Genomic DNA, 19,026 nt, shown 5'->3' with positions numbered 1-19,026 from the left:
GGTCCGGGACGCGAACCGCGGTCGACTACGTGGGAGTCCAGCGACATAGCCATTACGCTAACTGCTGGTTCCCTGCATTGTTTTATTTCTGGCCCCACTTTCAGAAATATTTGATGTATATACAATTGGATGTTTATTAAAAGTTTGATACATGAAGAAGTCTTTATGAAAAGCATGTTGTCCACATTTGAACAGTTAAAGCCACCCTGTGGCATGGTGGTTAAAGGGACTGAATCCCCACATCACTGACTGCATGGTTTAAATCCCGGACCTGGTGGCTTGAGAAACACACCTGAGTGTGTATGCCCAGGATCCCAAGAGGAGAGTAGAGAAGGGATTGCAGCACGGCTATCCCCCTTTATCCCCCATGGGAAGGGGCTTTTTCACTTTATCTGTGTGTAGGGTTCTTGGCCTTGTGGAAAAAAAATTTTAACGGCAATAATAAACTCATAATGTGTTAACGTAAATAACATTTTATGGAAAATAATGATGTTTTCCACAACAAATAAAGTGAGAAAAGTGACATTGTGTTAGATTTTTGCAGATTCCTTAATATGTGGCTTAACCAGGAGACAGTGCTGCATTCAATCCATGGCAATGTGTTGTTTCGGATGAAGGATAGGAAGAATTTTTTTTTTGGAGAAGTTTTTGCTATAGGGCGCATGTGCTCACCAGAAAGACAGACAGAAAGCGAGAAATCACCCCCCAGGAGGGATGGCCATGCCGCAATCCATTCTCCTCTCGGGATCTTGGACATGGACGTACACACACCCGGTGTGAGTTTAAGTCACCGGGTCTGGGACTCTAACTGCGGTTGACTACATGGGAGTCCAGCGACATAGCCATTACGCTAACTGCTGGCCCCAATAGGAAGAAAATTTAGCCTCATGCAGATTTATAACTGGAAAAAAGAGGCCCTTCCAGACCTGCTGGGACAATCTCAAGTACTCTGCAGGGGTCTGTGAACCGCACTGCCAGAGTCTGATTTACTTCCTGAAGACTTTAAGCACAGCGAGGGCAAAGAATATGTCATTTGGTGGGTCCCTGAGTCAGCAGTACCTACCTAACCGTACCACAGTTTTCATTTGGAACATTTGATAAAATGTTTTTGACAGATTGGCTGAGGGAGCTGTTGGTCAGTACAAGCCCAGGAATGGACTGCTGAGACCAGAGACATTCACAGTGAGTGAACAGCTTTAGACAAAACTTTCTGGAGACCTGCATCCCTATATGCCCGACACATGCTTACAGAACCTGCTTACAGGGTTCAATTGAGAAAATAATTTGTCTTGACTTAAGAGATGACAAAGTACTCAACATAGTCAAAAAGGGGAGAGATCAAACTTGTCAATGCATGAAGGAATAACTAGAGTCAAACAGAGAGAGACATAGAGACAGAAAGCGAGAAATCACCCCCCAGGGGGGATGGTCACGCCGCAATCCCTTCTCCTCCATTCTCCTCTCGGGATCATGGGCACGCACGCACACGCGCCCGGCGTGAGTTTTAAGCCACCGGGTCCGGGACGCGAACCGCGGTCGACTACGTGGGAGTCCAGCGACATAGCCATTACGCTAACTGCTGGTTCCCTGCATTGTTTTATTTCTGGCCCCACTTTCAGAAATATTTGATGTATATACAATTGGATGTTTATTAAAAGTTTGATACATGAAGAAGTCTTTATGAAAAGCATGTTGTCCACATTTGAACAGTTAAAGCCACCCTGTGGCATGGTGGTTAAAGGGACTGAATCCCCACATCACTGACTGCATGGTTTAAATCCCGGACCTGGTGGCTTGAGAAACACACCTGAGTGTGTATGCCCAGGATCCCAAGAGGAGAGTAGAGAAGGGATTGCAGCACGGCTATCCCCCTTTATCCCCCATGGGAAGGGGCTTTTTCACTTTATCTGTGTGTAGGGTTCTTGGCCTTGTGGAAAAAAAATTTTAACGGCAATAATAAACTCATAATGTGTTAACGTAAATAACATTTTATGGAAAATAATGATGTTTTCCACAACAAATAAAGTGAGAAAAGTGACATTGTGTTAGATTTTTGCAGATTCCTTAATATGTGGCTTAACCAGGAGACAGTGCTGCATTCAATCCATGGCAATGTGTTGTTTCGGATGAAGGATAGGAAGAATTTTTTTTTTGGAGAAGTTTTTGCTATAGGGCGCATGTGCTCACCAGAAAGACAGACAGAAAGCGAGAAATCACCCCCCAGGAGGGATGGCCATGCCGCAATCCATTCTCCTCTCGGGATCTTGGACATGGACGTACACACACCCGGTGTGAGTTTAAGTCACCGGGTCTGGGACTCTAACTGCGGTTGACTACATGGGAGTCCAGCGACATAGCCATTACGCTAACTGCTGGCCCCAATAGGAAGAAAATTTAGCCTCATGCAGATTTATAACTGGAAAAAAGAGGCCCTTCCAGACCTGCTGGGACAATCTCAAGTACTCTGCAGGGGTCTGTGAACCGCACTGCCAGAGTCTGATTTACTTCCTGAAGACTTTAAGCACAGCGAGGGCAAAGAATATGTCATTTGGTGGGTCCCTGAGTCAGCAGTACCTACCTAACCGTACCACAGTTTTCATTTGGAACATTTGATAAAATGTTTTTGACAGATTGGCTGAGGGAGCTGTTGGTCAGTACAAGCCCAGGAATGGACTGCTGAGACCAGAGACATTCACAGTGAGTGAACAGCTTTAGACAAAACTTTCTGGAGACCTGCATCCCTATATGCCCGACACATGCTTACAGAACCTGCTTACAGGGTTCAATTGAGAAAATAATTTGTCTTGACTTAAGAGATGACAAAGTACTCAACATAGTCAAAAAGGGGAGAGATCAAACTTGTCAATGCATGAAGGAATAACTAGAGTCAGCCCTGTATCTGCAGGTTTGGCATCGGTGGGTTCATCCAACCCCAGGCAGAAAACATTTGAAAAAGAAGCATGCCCAGCCTTGGTGGTGTGGGCAGTAGTGTCTCGATCTGCATTGCTAGAAGCCACACAGCCAACCTCAGGTTCAAAACTCAGGTCGACCTGGAATACTCCCAGGGTCACCCAAAATCCTGGCTAGCTGGAGAGCTGGGGCAAGGGGTTCGTGGTGTGACAAGGCCCTGTTGAAGGCTTCTTGTTTCTCTTCTCAGTCCTGCTCATAAAAGATATAAAAACTTGAAAGTAAATTTTTTTAAGTAACAGAAAATATAGCTTACCAAATACATAACATTCACACTATGTCAGGTATTATAAGTTACCTGGAGATAATATTAAGTATACTGGAGATGTCCCTAGGCTATATGCAGATACCATAGTATATATTGGGTTGTCAGAAAGGCAATGAGGCATTTTTGCATAAAAAAATCAAAAATACACCATGACTTTTCTGACGACCTGTATAAGAGACTTCCACATCTGGTTCCAGGATTCTTGAGGACCAGTTCCCCACAGATACTGAGGGACAGCTTTTCCAGCAATGGAGTATTATTCAGCTTTAAAAAGGAAGAAAATTCTGACACATGGACAACCTGGGTAAACCTTGAGGACGTTGCTAAGTGAAATAAGCCATTCCCAAAGAGACAAATGCTGGTGTAATTCCACTTAACACAAGAGTCAGACTCAGAAAGTTAAGAGCCCAGCCATGGCGGTGCCCACCAGTAAGACCGTTACACAGGCTGGGACCACACGAGGGTCTGGGTTAGATTCCCAGCCCACCCTAAAAGCTGAATGGTGGCGTTCACCTGTAGTCCCAGCTGCTCAGGAGGTTGAGGCAGGAGGATAGTGACAGAGTGGGACATTGTTTTTTAAAAAAGAAAAGTAGTATGGTGGTTGCCAGGGATTGGGAGAGGAGGATGAGGGATCACTTCATGGAAATGAGACGTTCTGGAGATTGCTTGCACAGCAATGTGACCATACTCAACGGTACACTGGAAGATGGTTACGATGGGGCTGGCCTTACTGGGCCGTGCTTAAGTGTACACAGCTGGATCCCACTTGACCAACCGTGGCCCCTGTGGCATGTGTTACCACAATTACAAGTAAATAGAAAATAAATGGGAAAAAATGGACTGAGCCGTAATACCGTTCTGGCTGATTTCACCCTTTCTTAACTACACAGTTCAGTTGCATTATTTACTGAGCACGTTCTATGTATAAAGTGCTCTCAGATTGATTAAACCGCCGATGCATGTTCTCAGAGTTTGCCCTGTAGCAGAGTGTTGGTTAAAAACATTTACAGCTCCAAAGGGAGACGTGGCAGGATGAAATGGATCTCGAAGGCAGTGCTGGGGCTAAACCGATCACAGCAGAATTTCTTCTGGGCTGTCTTGGGAGGAACGATATGAGCACGAAGGAGACGGGGGCCTAGCATCAGAACTGTAGCCCTGACCGAAGTTTGAGTAGTCTTTTTATAGGGGGTCAATTACCAGGGGATTCTATGCAAGCAGTTATAGAAGCTGAATGAAGCAGGTTAATTATTTCTGAGGGGAGTGGGGTTTCCACGTAAGCAGTTACATTGCTGAACAAAAGGGTTTCGGGCTAGTTAGCAAAGACAGTAGCAGGTACAGGATGTCGTCCTGGATGTGGTTTTCTGTACGGCTAGCACAGGCTATTTTCTCCTGGGAAGAGCAAGCGGGTTTACAGAAGCAGATGGCCATGTTAGGGTAAGGGGACAACATGGACAAACAGTTGTTCATGTGCAAGAGCTAATATGTGGCCTTCCACAGTCAAGCCTTAGAATCATGGTTGAAGAGTTGGAACAGCTGCTGATTATTGGTCAGCTTCCCATTTATTTATTTGAGAGAGATTTTTGCTACAGGGCATGTGTACTAGCTAGAAAGAGAGAAAGCGAGAAAGGACCCCCCAGGAGGGATGGCCATGCCAAAATCCGTTCTCCATTCTCCTCTCAGGAATTTTGGGCACTTGGGCACACATGTGCATGCACCTGGTGTGAGTTCCAAGCCACTAGGTCTAGGACTCAAACCACAGTAGGCCACATGGGAGTCCGGTGCCTTAACCACCAAACCACCTGCTGGCCCCCAACTTCCCATTTAATTCAGGAATCCATTTTACTTGATGAAGAAAGAAATCAGGAAGTGATAGGAGATCATGAAATGTGCCTATGACAGGGACACTGGCCTGTAGTGATGCCCATCGGATTTGTTTTACAAATCTGCTTTCCATCTTGCTGTGAGCTTTCTCAAACTCCGTAACCTCTCTGAGAATTGATTTCTTCCTCTGTTCCAAGGTTGTAATATATCATAATTAACATGAAAATCCTCAGCAAGCATTAAAAACTCCACATTCTTTTAAATTTATTTCCGTGGGTGACAGAGACTCAGGGACGGACAGTCAGCATCCCCAGCAGGGTTCTAATGCCATGATCCAGCCCCAGCCAGACCTGGATCATGGGCACATGTGTGCCCTCTCTCTTTGGGTCTGCAGACCCAAACCCAGAACCTTTCCATGTGCGTCAGCCTTGCCGAGCACTGTGTTTCTCCTCTGTGTCTCTGCCCAACCCCTTTGAAATTCTATGTTTATCTTCTCTTTAGTGCTCTAATTGCTACTCCTCTTCTTTTTTCTTTTTTTAATGAGCTTTATTTTTTTTTAAGTTTATCTCTTCTATGGGGGGCACCCCCAACAGAGTCATCACACCAGGATCTCTCCCAGCCTCAGCCAGCCTGGGTGTGCTGGATGTGAACAAGGAGGCCCCGGGACTTGAAGCTGGGACACTCCCTTTTGGAAGGAAGTTGTTATTGCTGCCCCAGCCCCCATACTCCTGTGGAAGACCCGCTGAGGACCTGAGGACTGGCTGGCATGAGAAGCAGAGCATGCCTGTCTATTCTCACACTGCACTGCCTGTCCTGTCTGCAAGGCCGTCTGCTCCCCAGAACGTGAACTCCTGAGAGGCATCCAGTTGATTTCTGTAATCCCCAACACAGTGCACAAGATTCCAGAAGTTCTGGCCTTGAAGATCAGAGCCACAGAGGCTGAATCCTGGCCCTGCCACTTACTAACCATGTGACCTTCCAAACGAACCTTAACCTTCCTCCTGGCTTTAGGTTTTTCAACTAAAGTGGGGATAACACTTAGGACTATTTTACAGACTGGGGATTCAAGGCCACTTCATGCACTTGAGCCCGGAGGCTAGCATGGGGCACAGAGGAATTCAGAATAGCAACCTGCTGTTAAGTTCTATCATTAAGGTCTTTACCTAGGGCACAAGAGGTAGATGAATCGTGGGTAACTACACTCCTCGCCTGAAAGGGCGGGAGTTCCCAACTCTGCTGAGCCCCTGGTGACTGGACCTTAGCTCTGGGGTCACAGACATCCGTCAAAGGAGTTGTAACTCTCAGACCGCCCAGGCGGGGGCGGGGCCCGGCCGGGCGTCACGTGGGGCGCGGCAGGCGGGGCTTTGCGCGCGCTGGTCACGGGGCTAGTGTTGACACTTCCGGGTGGGACCGCAGCGGAGCGAGGCGAGGAGGCAGGGGCTGGCAGCTCCGGCGGCGAGCATGGCGTATCACGGCCTGACGGTGCCCCTCATCGTGATGAGCGTGTTCTGGGGCCTCGTCGGCTTCGTCGTGCCGTGGTTCATCCCCAAGGGTCCTAACCGGGGGTAAGTGCGCCAGGCCCGTCCTGGGAGGGACGCGCGGGGAGGACCTGGCGGGCCTGGGAGGGGAGGCGGCGCTCCCCGCTCCGGCAGAGACCCTGGCAGGGGTGCCCTCGCACGCCAGAGCCAGGCCCCCGACCCCGTGGTGGCAGCTCCAGTGGCCCCCGGCCCGAGCGTGAAGAGGGTGACCTTTGGCCGACTCTCTTTGGAAACGAGTTTTTGGAGAATTTCCCACATCACGGCCCTCTGCGGGGGGGTGGGGGGGAGGATACGTTTGGAAGTGAGTTTACACCGACTGCAGAAATCGGGGTCTGTCCTTGCTAACTTCCGCCCCCCCACCCCTGCTTTCCGCCCAGGCCTCGATTGCCCCAACTTTAAGAAATAGAACTAATGGCCTTGTCTCCCTCTGGCGCCTTCGTAGTTGGGACAGCACAGCAGGTTCGGCGACGCTGAGCCATGCCTGCACCCAATGGGCGCCTGGGGCAGTGGGGCCTGATCCCGGGGGATGCTGAAGAGCAGGCGAGGTTGGCAGGAACCGGCGCCACACCTTTGGGCGCTCCCGCTCTGGCTCTGGTTAGAGTGCCAAGTTCCGAGAATGGCAGGCTAGGGACGGTCCTGCGCTCACGCCCGTTGTCAGGGTTTCCTCTGTTTTGGAAGTAAACCTTTTTTATTGTAGCATAAAATAGAGCCTTGGCTTCAAAGGATCCTTCGAACACCCTCTCTCTGTTCCTCTTAGGCTTTATAGTCATTTTTTCTCAGCCCAGATCATGCGGGGTGACACTGAGTCACAGTTTGTCAGAAGCACTGTCTCTTGCTTTGTTCCTTGGAGCAAACTGGTGTCTTCCTAGTGCCTGGTTCCGTGGCACCTCGTGGGTATAGTGGGCACGGAGTGAAATCCGTTAAGTGGAGGGTTCTATCGCTGTTATCAACGGAGAGATTGTTTTATTAATTTTCAGAATTTTGTGAACTGAACCCCTTTGGCTTTCTGAAATAGACTTGGCTTTATGCCTGTTGCTGATTTTAGTCAACAAAGAAATCATTAATTTTTTTTTTAAAAAGAGATCATTAATTTTTTTTTAGAAGTTTTTGCTATCCGGCGCCTGTGCTTGCCAGACAGAGAGACAGCGAGACAGAGAGACAGAAAGCGAGAAATCACCCCCCAGGGGGGATGGCCACGCTGCAATCCCTTCTCCATTCTCCTCTCAGGATCTTGGGCACGCACGCATATGTGCCCGGCATGAGTTTTAAGCCATCAGGTCTGGGATGCGAACTGTGGTCGACTAACGTGGGAGTCCAGCAACATAGCCATTACGCTAACTGCTGGTTCCAAGATCATTAATGTTTTAAAATGGGAAAACGGAAGAAGAATTTCTTAGCATTTGTGAGCCCCGGGTCTCCCTCCCACCCTCCCCCAATAAACCAGGTAGGGTCATCTCTCCAGCCAATGGTAGTTCCTGCAGTCTCAGAATTGTAGTTATTAAAACCATTTGCATTAACTGAATTTAATTAGACTTGCTTTTTCACTCAGAGCTAAAGAACAACAGTGTGTGTGTGGTGGTTGTGTCGTCAGCAGTTTCGGTATCCTACTAGCTGCCTTTCGGGCCTGCCTACCTACATGTATCAAGACATGTGTTAGTGCACTCGTATTCCTGACCAGCCTTTCTTAAACACTACCCTCCCTTCACTTTGGGATCCAGTGCCACTCCTGGGACCCAGGATAATGAAACCCTGGCCATTTCTATGTAGTTTCTGGCCCTAGCTCATGATTCAGTACCTGACCTGCTAGGGAACCATGATCTGGGAGTTCACCGCCCCCACCACAGACCTTGCATTTCCTGTTCTGGGCTGGACCTAGCAGGTCTCAGAAGGCACGGCCTCCCAGGAATTCCCTCAGTGCACTTCAGGGACACTGCCCTTAGGTGGATGGTCCCGGTGTGACCTTGGAAAATGTAGTTAGCTTTTTCCGTGTTCTGTTTCCTCATATCTAAATGGGAAAATTAGTACTGAATTAGCGCTAGTTCCCCTTTATTTTCTGAAAAGACTGAAGTCAAATTTTTTCAAGGTACATGAAGGAGCTGAACTGCTTCGAGGACGATGGTGAATTTTTAACACAGGAAAACATTCCTGATTTGAGGAATTAAAACATCTTCTTTAAGGAGATAATAAAGGAACCGTGTGAGAAGGGAAAAAGGAAGAGAATTGAAAGAGGACTTCGATGTTCAATCCTCTTCCCATTGAGACTCCTAAATACCAGAATGCTGAAAATTTGATGATTTGGAAGTTATAGATCTGAGGAGGCAGGGAGAAAAAAGAAAAAAGTCCTTTTCTGAATCCAGGATAACCTAAAACAAACACCTTGCTTTTTCACTCTTTTCTGCAACCGGAAGGGGGCTGACTAACTCGGGTCTGTGCCTGGGGTCAGCTTCCTTAGCCGTTTCTGTTTTTCATGATTTCCCTCTTTTTGCTTTAGAAATCCACACTGTCTCTGAAAGCTTCAAGTTTTTTCTCAGTTGTTCCCTTACCAGTACATGGGTTGGGGGGGTGGAGTAGGGGAATGGAGCTCACTTTTTTCATGAATACTTTCAAACAAACAGAAAAGCACAAGGAGTTTACAGTGAGTGTTGTAAACTACCCCTCAGGTGCAGTAATTGTTAACATATTCTTATTTGCTTTATCTGAATACAAGGGGACTTCGAAAAGCTCATAGAAACATGGAATTAAAGTACAAGTTTATTTTGGCACACATGAAAAATTGAAAGCTATGCATACATTTTCTTTAATTTTTCATTGCCAAAGAAAAGAGGGCACCCCGCCCTCCCACTGTAGTGTGATAATGCTGCAATCTCTTTCCTTCCATTCCTCTTTCATGGCAGAATTTTGGGCACATAGGCACACACACTAGGTGTATTTTTCAATCTACAGGGGCTGCAGTTTCAACTGTGGTCGTGGGAGTCCAGCAACATAGCCATTACGCTAACTGCTGGTTCCAAGATCATTAATGTTTTAAAATGGGAAAACGGAAGAAGAATTTCTTAGCATTTGTGAGCCCCGGGTCTCCCTCCCACCCTCCCCCAATAAACCAGGTAGGGTCATCTCTCCAGCCAATGGTAGTTCCTGCAGTCTCAGAATTGTAGTTATTAAAACCATTTGCATTAACTGAATTTAATTAGACTTGCTTTTTCACTCAGAGCTAAAGAACAACAGTGTGTGTGTGGTGGTTGTGTCGTCAGCAGTTTCGGTATCCTACTAGCTGCCTTTCGGGCCTGCCTACCTACATGTATCAAGACATGTGTTAGTGCACTCGTATTCCTGACCAGCCTTTCTTAAACACTACCCTCCCTTCACTTTGGGATCCAGTGCCACTCCTGGGACCCAGGATAATGAAACCCTGGCCATTTCTATGTAGTTTCTGGCCCTAGCTCATGATTCAGTACCTGACCTGCTAGGGAACCATGATCTGGGAGTTCACCGCCCCCACCACAGACCTTGCATTTCCTGTTCTGGGCTGGACCTAGCAGGTCTCAGAAGGCACGGCCTCCCAGGAATTCCCTCAGTGCACTTCAGGGACACTGCCCTTAGGTGGATGGTCCCGGTGTGACCTTGGAAAATGTAGTTAGCTTTTTCCGTGTTCTGTTTCCTCATATCTAAATGGGAAAATTAGTACTGAATTAGCGCTAGTTCCCCTTTATTTTCTGAAAAGACTGAAGTCAAATTTTTTCAAGGTACATGAAGGAGCTGAACTGCTTCGAGGACGATGGTGAATTTTTAACACAGGAAAACATTCCTGATTTGAGGAATTAAAACATCTTCTTTAAGGAGATAATAAAGGAACCGTGTGAGAAGGGAAAAAGGAAGAGAATTGAAAGAGGACTTCGATGTTCAATCCTCTTCCCATTGAGACTCCTAAATACCAGAATGCTGAAAATTTGATGATTTGGAAGTTATAGATCTGAGGAGGCAGGGAGAAAAAAGAAAAAAGTCCTTTTCTGAATCCAGGATAACCTAAAACAAACACCTTGCTTTTTCACTCTTTTCTGCAACCGGAAGGGGGCTGACTAACTCGGGTCTGTGCCTGGGGTCAGCTTCCTTAGCCGTTTCTGTTTTTCATGATTTCCCTCTTTTTGCTTTAGAAATCCACACTGTCTCTGAAAGCTTCAAGTTTTTTCTCAGTTGTTCCCTTACCAGTACATGGGTTGGGGGGGTGGGGTAGGGGAATGGAGCTCACTTTTTTCATGAATACTTTCAAACAAACAGAAAAGCACAAGGAGTTTACAGTGAGTGTTGTAAACTACCCCTCAGGTGCAGTAATTGTTAACATATTCTTATTTGCTTTATCTGAATACAAGGGGACTTCGAAAAGCTCATAGAAACATGGAATTAAAGTACAAGTTTATTTTGGCACACATGAAAAATTGAAAGCTATGCATACATTTTCTTTAATTTTTCATTGCCAAAGAAAAGAGGGCACCCCGCCCTCCCACTGTAGTGTGATAATGCTGCAATCTCTTTCCTTCCATTCCTCTTTCATGGCAGAATTTTGGGCACATAGGCACACACACTAGGTGTATTTTTCAATCTACAGGGGCTGCAGTTTCAACTGTGGTCAGCTTCGTGGGATCCGATTCCCTTAAATGCTGAGCTATGGGGCTGACCCCCACAGTTTTTTCTTACTACCAGTTTTTTAGGAATACCCCATGTCTGTGAGTCTATGTGTTTAGTTTTTGCTGAGATATTTGAAAGTGAATTGCAGTTACTGCGACGTTTTATGCCTAAGTACCTCAGTATGCAGCTTCTAAGAAGAATCACGTTGGGGCCAGCCAGTGTGTGGTTACATTTCTGGACTCCTACATGGCTGACTACAGTTCAAGTCTTGGACCTGGTGGCTTGAAACTCATACTGGGCACGTGTGCATGCATGCTTAAGATTCCTAGAGGAGAATGTAGGAGAAGGGATTGCAGCCTGGCCATTTCAAGGGTGATTTCTCACTTTCTGTCTGTCTCTGTCTCTCTGGCGAGCTCAGGCACCCTATTGCAAAAATCTTTCAAGAAAAAAAGGATCACATTAGGAGCTGATAGGTTAATGAGGGACCTTCCTTATGAAATTATGAGTACTATACAAGTAATAGAAAGGAGCCTCAGCTCTTTCAGCTCTGTGCAGTGGTCTTTTGGAGAAGAGAAGAGGTCGAGGGAAGGGGAAAACGAGCAACAGCTTGGCATTGAGAATGATCAACATGATATGTTCTGGAGGAATGAAGGATTGATATTCGAAGGTAGGGAATAAGGGGGATAAGTAAAAGAAACTGATTCTGTAGGTCTCCAAACATTTTTATTGTCCAGTTGTCAACGTTTTTTAGCATGAATCCTCATACATGTGTATTGATGTATTATAAGCATAACATATAGATTTTGTATATATATTTATACATATATATTATATATATATTAGAGTTTTTGCTATAGGTATGTGTACTCACTAGAGAGAGACAGAGAGAAGGAAAGTGAGAAATCAGCCCCTGGGGGGTTGGAGGGATGACCACATTGCAATCCCCTCTCCTCCATTCTCTCGGGATTTTGGGCACACACGCACACACATCCAGCGTTAGATTTAAGCCACCGGGTCCGGGACTCGAATCATGTCGACTACGTGGGAGTCCAGTGACATAACCATTACACCATTTGCTGGTTCCCTGGTCCACATCCTTTATGGTAACTTCAGGCATTGGGTGGCCTCTGTGCCGCCAGCCAGGGGAAAGGACACCTCCTTCCTCTTTGAATGGTGAATGGTGGGTGTCCTCTCACCTCACGTTGAGGCCTGTGCGTTCGCTTTTCCCCAGAAGACCCTTTGCTTTTTTGAGGTCTGCATTCAAATGCCACCTTCCAGCAAAGCCTTTCCTGGTCTGAGTTTAAACTTTTCTGAGTCTAAAATTGCAACCGCACCCTCCAACACCCTGCATCCTGTGTCTTCCTTTCCTGCTTTAGTCTCCTCCTCCAGCACAGACCATCTCACATGCTAATGACAGAAAGTCAGGTCACTGGTCTGTAAACGTCATGGCGGCTGGGCTTTTATGTTTGTTCACTGCTCCCCTCACAGCCTGGTCCACGCTGGACACATGGTGAAATCTGCTGAATGGATGAGAGACACCCCCCCAGGTAGGATGGCCACACTTCAGTCCCTTTTCCTCCATTCTACTCCTGGGATTCTGGGCACACATGCACATGTGCGCAGCGTGATCTTCAAGCTGCCGGTTTAGGATTTGAACTGGTTGGCCATGTGGGAGTCCAGTGCCCTAATCATTGTGCCACCTGCTGGCCCCGTGAAAGGAATATTTTAAAGCTTTATTATTATATGCATACACATTTCTTGATGAATTGACCTTTCTATCTTATTGTAACAACCTCTTAAACAATCTTTGCTTTGAAATATCTTTGTTCTAATATTAGTATCACTTTATTTTAGTTATCATTAGCATGGTGTGTATTTTAGGTACTATCATTTTTAATGTAATTACATTAATATATTTAAAGTAGATTTCTTGTTTAACATATGTTTTGAGTTTATATAACCTGACAATAGTTACTTTTAAACTAGAATGTCTGCTTTAACTATGTTTAAAATTGTTACTGATATGGTTAAATTTATATTATTAATAGCTATTTGTTTTCTAATAGTCCTTTCCATTTTTTGATCTTGTCTTTTTTTCTGTTACTTCTTTGGATTAGCACTTTTATGATTCAAATATATGAGTGCATTTTATTCTATGACTTTGTAGAAATTATGCATCTATTTTTTTTCAAGAAAAGCAGTTTTTAACTTTAATAAATCAAAGAAATGCTAAAGAACATTGCTTAAAACTTGAAGCGAGGAAACAGGTTAGGATTCTGTTCAAAATAGTAGGTACATGAATCTATCAACAGTTCAAGACAAGACAAAAATCCTTAAACTTGGAAAACAGAGCCTAGAAGAAAATCAGCAATGTTTTAAGTCAAAAGTCTTAAAATGCTATTTCACCAGTTCAGTCTCATGTGCCTAATTTATCTTCTGTTGTGGTTTGATCTTCCTGATTAAATTCTGGGATATAATATTCATCTCTAGACTTGTCCTTACAATTCAGTTGGCCATTTTATTTGTTTTTAAACTCTTATTTCTTTGTGTCTGTATTTAATTTTCCTGGTATAACACTCCCTTCAGAGCTTCTTGGAGATCTGGTCTGGTGTTGGTAAATTCTTTCAGGTTTTGTTTATCAGAGAATGTTTTTGTCTTTTCTTCCCATATGAAAGATAGTCTTGCCAGTACAATATTCTTGGTTGAAATTGCTTTTTCCTTAACACTGAATATATTTTCCCATTCTTTCCTCGCTCATATTGTTTCCGATGAGAGGTCTGCTGTTAGCCTGATAGGATATCCTTTGTAAGTAACTTGCTATTGTTCTCTTGCCAGTGTTAGTATCTTGTCTTTGTCTGTGGTTTTGGTCAATCTGGCTAATAATGTGTCTTAGAGAAGATCTTCTTGGGTTGATCCTATTTGGGGTCCTTTGTACTTCTTGGGACTGGATCTTTGAGTGCCTCTCTAGGTTTGGAAAGTTTTCTTGCAGGATTTCAAATGGATTATCAATGGCCTTATGAATCTGTTTTATGGGATACCAATTATATGGATGTTTGGACATTTTATGGTATCTAGTATTTCTCGTTTATTACTCTCAATTTCTTGGGCAATTTTCTCAGTCTTTGTGGTGGATTTTTCCAGGCCAGAAATTTTGTCTTCTATGTCTGAGATTCTGTTTTCTGTATGATCAAGTCTGCTTTTAATACTTTCAAGGGAGATTTTGACTTCCTGTATTATAGCCTTCATCTCTAACAGGTCCACTTGATTCTTTTTTAAAGTGTGTAATTCCTCTTTTAGATCTTGCAATAATTTTCCTGGAACTCATCAGCTCCTTTCTCCTGCTTCTTCTGCAGTGCATCATCGACTCTTTCCTTGATCTTATAAAAGGAAGTCGTGGGAACCATGGGCATGACCGTGGTCCTCCACTCCAAGGGGAAGTGGGGAGATGACTCGACTAAATGTTAAGAAATAGGAAATGTTTTAAAACTTTCCTCACTGATCATTTTTACTCTATCTGTCCCGCCTTCTGTGACAATGATTAACATTGCCGAGGCATTGCAGTCCCACTATTCTCTGCTCACCTTATTGCTCCATTCTTGCTTGTAACAGGTGATATAATGGACTGGCCTCAGGAAAAGTAGTCCATTGGCATACTGAGGAAAAATCTGCCAACCCCATAGAGATTACAAATCTGAGAAAAGAAAAGAAACTGTAGTGGTTGCAGGATCCAGGGCCCTGGTAAAATATTCATTTTCTCATGCCCTCCATTTCTTATCTTATATCTTAGGCTTTGTAGTCATATAACATATTTTTCTTACTGTTATTTTTAGGGATAAGCCTTAGGTTGCTCTCAGTGAGTCATCATATAACATCCTGCCTAGAGAGACTGACTGGGCATTTACTTGCACCTATACTTGGGAAATGAGCAGGCCTAGTACTTTCGTCTATGTGTTAGCAGAAGGAAATTTCATCATGTGGACTTGGCACTGTGTAAGTATAGATTCTGGAGCTGTAATAGCCATCTAAAAACCAAGAGTAGAAAACTTATCTAAAAAGAAAAAAAAAGCACAGCTGAGTGCCAAGTTCAGAAATGCAAAAAAAAAAAAAAAAAGAAAAAAAAATCATGCTTTGGTAACATCATTGAAGTCCCAGAATAAAGTCCAATCTAACGTGAGCCTTGCTTTCGAACTTCTCATTACAGAAATCAATAGATTTTCCTTGTATGCCAGGCCAGTTTGGTTTGGCTTTGTTATTTGCTGTGGAAAGAATCTTCTCTAATATGGAGTTTCACCTCATCACTGAAGCACCACTTAGACATTCATCTTCTTGATCTCAAGTCTATTAGAAGGATAATAGCAAATAATACCACATCTTAACAGCTGCCAGTTACATCAAAGAACAGGAACTCACCTCCACTGATGTGAATAATTACGTATATGTATGAATGTGTGTGTGTGTGCATGCACATGAGCACACGTGTACATCCCACATGTTAAAACAAGATTATTTTTTAAAGAATTATTTATTTATTATTATTTTTAATTTGGCTATGGGTATGTGTACTCACTAGAGAGAGACAGAGAGAAGGAAAGTGAGAAATCAGCCCCTGGGGGGTTGGAGGGATGACCACATTGCAATCCCCTCTCCTCCATTCTCTCGGGATTTCGGGCACACACGCACACACATCCAGCGTTAGATTTAAGCCACCGGGTCCGGGACTCGAATCATGTCGACTACGTGGGAGTCCAGTGACATAACCATTACACCATTTGCTGGTTCCCTGGTCCACATCCTTTATGGTAACTTCAGGCATTGGGTGGCCTCTGTGCCGCCAGCCAGGGGAAAGGACACCTCCTTCCTCTTTGAATGGTGAATGGTGGGTGTCCTCTCACCTCACGTTGAGGCCTGTGCGTTCGCTTTTCCCCAGAAGACCCTTTGCTTTTTTGAGGTCTGCATTCAAATGCCACCTTCCAGCAAAGCCTTTCCTGGTCTGAGTTTAAACTTTTCTGAGTCTAAAATTGCAACCGCACCCTCCAACACCCTGCATCCTGTGTCTTCCTTTCCTGCTTTAGTCTCCTCCTCCAGCACAGACCATCTCACATGCTAATGACAGAAAGTCAGGTCACTGGTCTGTAAACGTCATGGCGGCTGGGCTTTTATGTTTGTTCACTGCTCCCTTCACAGCCTGGTCCACGCTGGACTCACGGTGAAATCTGCTGAATGGATGAGAGACACCCCCCCAGGTAGGATGGCCACACTTCAGTCCCTTTTCCTCCATTCTACTCCTGGGATTCTGGGCACACATGCACATGTGCGCAGCGTGATCTTCAAGCTGCCGGTTTAGGATTTGAACTGGTTGGCCATGTGGGAGTCCAGTGCCCTAATCATTGTGCCACCTGCTGGCCCCGTGAAAGGAATATTTTAGAAAGAGTAATCTGAGTCATTGGCTACAATGAAAGGGAAAGATGGAAGCTTTGAATGTATCAGCAGTTAGTTGCAGGCAAACCTGGTGAATTTTGTTGCTAACCTTGGGAATGGAAAGGAAGGAATCTATGCAGGGGAGAGATGCTTCTAAGGATGAACCCACAGCATTTGGTGACCAGGAGGGGACCAGAGAAGGCTTAAGATTTGAAGGTGGGTCAAGTGGATGGGAAGGATAGAACTGCTTCTAGGGAGCAGGAAATTTTAGAAGGGGAGCTTTTGGAAAGAGAAATGAAGGGACCAGCAGTTAGCATAATGGCTATGTCGCTGGACTCCCATGTAGTCCATGGTTCGCGTCCCGGACCCGGTGGCTTAAAACTCACGCCAGGCGCATGTGCTAGCGTGCCCAGGATCCCGAGAGGAGAATGGAGGAGAAGGGACTGCGGCATGGCCATCCCTCCTGGGGGGTGATTTCTTGCTTTCTGTCTCTGTCTGGCAAGAACACGCACCCTATAGCAAAAACCTCTCCAAAAAAAAAAGAGAGAGAAATGGAAAAAGAATATCATGAATTCAGTTTTAGAAATGTTGAAATTCAACTGAGATCCTGGTTTGATTTTTTGCAAATGTGAATGAGGGCAAGCCCTATGGCCTAATGGTTAAGAGAGCAGGATCTCACATGGCCGACCATGGTTCCAGTTCCAGTCCTGATGGTTTAAAGACCTCACTGGACATGTGTGTGTGCATGCCCCAAATCCTAACAGGATGGAGAAACAGAGAAGGGCTTGTGGCGTGTCTACACCCCATTGAGGAATACTTTTCCCTCTCTCCCTCTCCTTGTTTCTGTCTCTCTCTCTCTGGTGAGTATAAACACCCTATGGCATTGGGGAACAAACATGAATGGAACTAGGGAGAAAATACTGGAGTCATATTTTTTGAAGTACAATATGATTTTATTGCAGAGAATACAAACAAACAGAGTAGTTACTTGGGTGTCTAAACTGATCCCCACTGCAGCATTTTCTATTTGGTTTATCCAAGCCGTGGCATCAGTATATACGCCTTTAAATGTGAGTGTTTAATTGCATGCTTAGATTTCTGCCGGGTGCACCCTGGAGTACAGATTCAGGTCCGTCTTCTTGGTGCACAATGTGTGCTACTTTGATAGCTTGGTAAAGGGACTGAAACCATTCTGCAGTGCCTGCATAGTTTTCTAATGACATTTGTTTTTTTTTGTTTTTTTTTTCCAGAGTTATCAACACCATGTTGGTGACCTGTTCCGTTTGCTGCTATCTCTTGTAAGTATATTCTCTCCTGTAATTAGATTTCCTGAAATAATGGGCAGTTGCAATTATCTTCCCGTTTGTAATGTGTGCCTTTGACATGTTTGTTCCATTGGAGCTTGTCCCTCTTGTACTATTTAGAAACAGTGTCCTAAAATTGGAAATACTTTTACTGTGCGTGGTATATTTACATAAGAGATGTGTAGACGCTCTGTCCTGGGGATACAAGTGCGGTATAATTGGCACAAATTTAAGGCTTATAATTAGCAGAAATTACAACTGTGCTACTCTATGTTTTACTATTGTGAAGGACTTAAGCCTGATCATTTCACTTAAATATCTCACTCTCAAGTTAATAAAGCCAGTCTTGATCATGATTTTTGTTTATCGGATGAACAGAAGTTGAGCTAGAATTATCAAGTACAATAGAATGAGGATAATTTCCTGACCATTGTAAGCTATCTCAAAGTATAATAATAATTAGTATCTATTTGGCTAGATGATATAGTTTGTATACGCTGTCGAATGAAAATTATTCTGGGATATGTCAGGTGGTTTCTTTCTTCAGCCTATAGTTCTAGAGTATTGCTGTTTACCTTCACAAGTTCAGAAGTGGCGTAACTACAATTGAACTAGTCATAACCACAAGGGTAGGCCATGAGGGGTGTCTCGTTAGGTGATTCTCTTGTTGTGTAAACATCAGTGTGCCTAGTGAACCCAGGTACACTGCTGCACACCTGGGCTATATGGCGTATCCTGTGGCAGTTGTACAGCACTACTGTCGTATATGCGATCCATCATTGACTGAAACGCTGTGATGCGGTGCATGACTGTATGTTAAAACATTTCCAACTTGTGTTCACATTCTCCCCTTTCATGAAGAATATACAATGAGTCATGCCCCGGGCAGGGTGGAGTAGGAAGGGGGACTGAGTATTTATCAGTTCACAGAGGGCCGCCAGGTGGCATGGATCCCACCTGGCTGACTGGTTTGAGTCCCAGACCCGGTGCCAAGCATGTGTGTGTATATGTCCACAATCCCAAGAGAAGAATGAAGGAAAAAGGATTGCAGTGTGGCCATCCTCTCTGGAGTGATTTCTCACTTTCT

General features: G+C 44.7%; 1 protein-coding gene across 2 annotated transcripts in view; it reads left to right on the top strand.

Annotated features, from left to right (window-relative positions):
* Positions 1 to 6,441: 6,441 nt before the first annotated feature.
* The window catches only part of ATP6V0E1 (ATPase H+ transporting V0 subunit e1), a 36,907-nt gene continuing 24,322 nt past the window's right edge, over positions 6,442 to 19,026 (top strand). Inside the window, exons 1-2 of one of the 2 annotated variants that reach the window (XM_014591763.2) lie at positions 6,442 to 6,621; positions 17,886 to 17,933. In XM_014591763.2, coding sequence (XP_014447249.1) covers positions 6,518 to 6,621; positions 17,886 to 17,933 — 152 coding nt within the window. In that variant the 5' untranslated portion in view covers positions 6,442 to 6,517. The remainder of the gene's footprint in view (positions 6,622 to 17,885; positions 17,934 to 19,026) is intronic. The other variant, XM_006158904.3, reaches the window with a different exon arrangement.

The sequence above is a fragment of the Tupaia chinensis genome, unplaced genomic scaffold (genome assembly GCF_000334495.1).
Source record: "Tupaia chinensis unplaced genomic scaffold, TupChi_1.0 Scaffold000612_1, whole genome shotgun sequence".
In the NCBI taxonomy this organism is placed as follows: Eukaryota; Metazoa; Chordata; class Mammalia; order Scandentia; family Tupaiidae; genus Tupaia; species Tupaia belangeri.
This window is presented reverse-complemented; position numbering and strand designations above follow the sequence as displayed.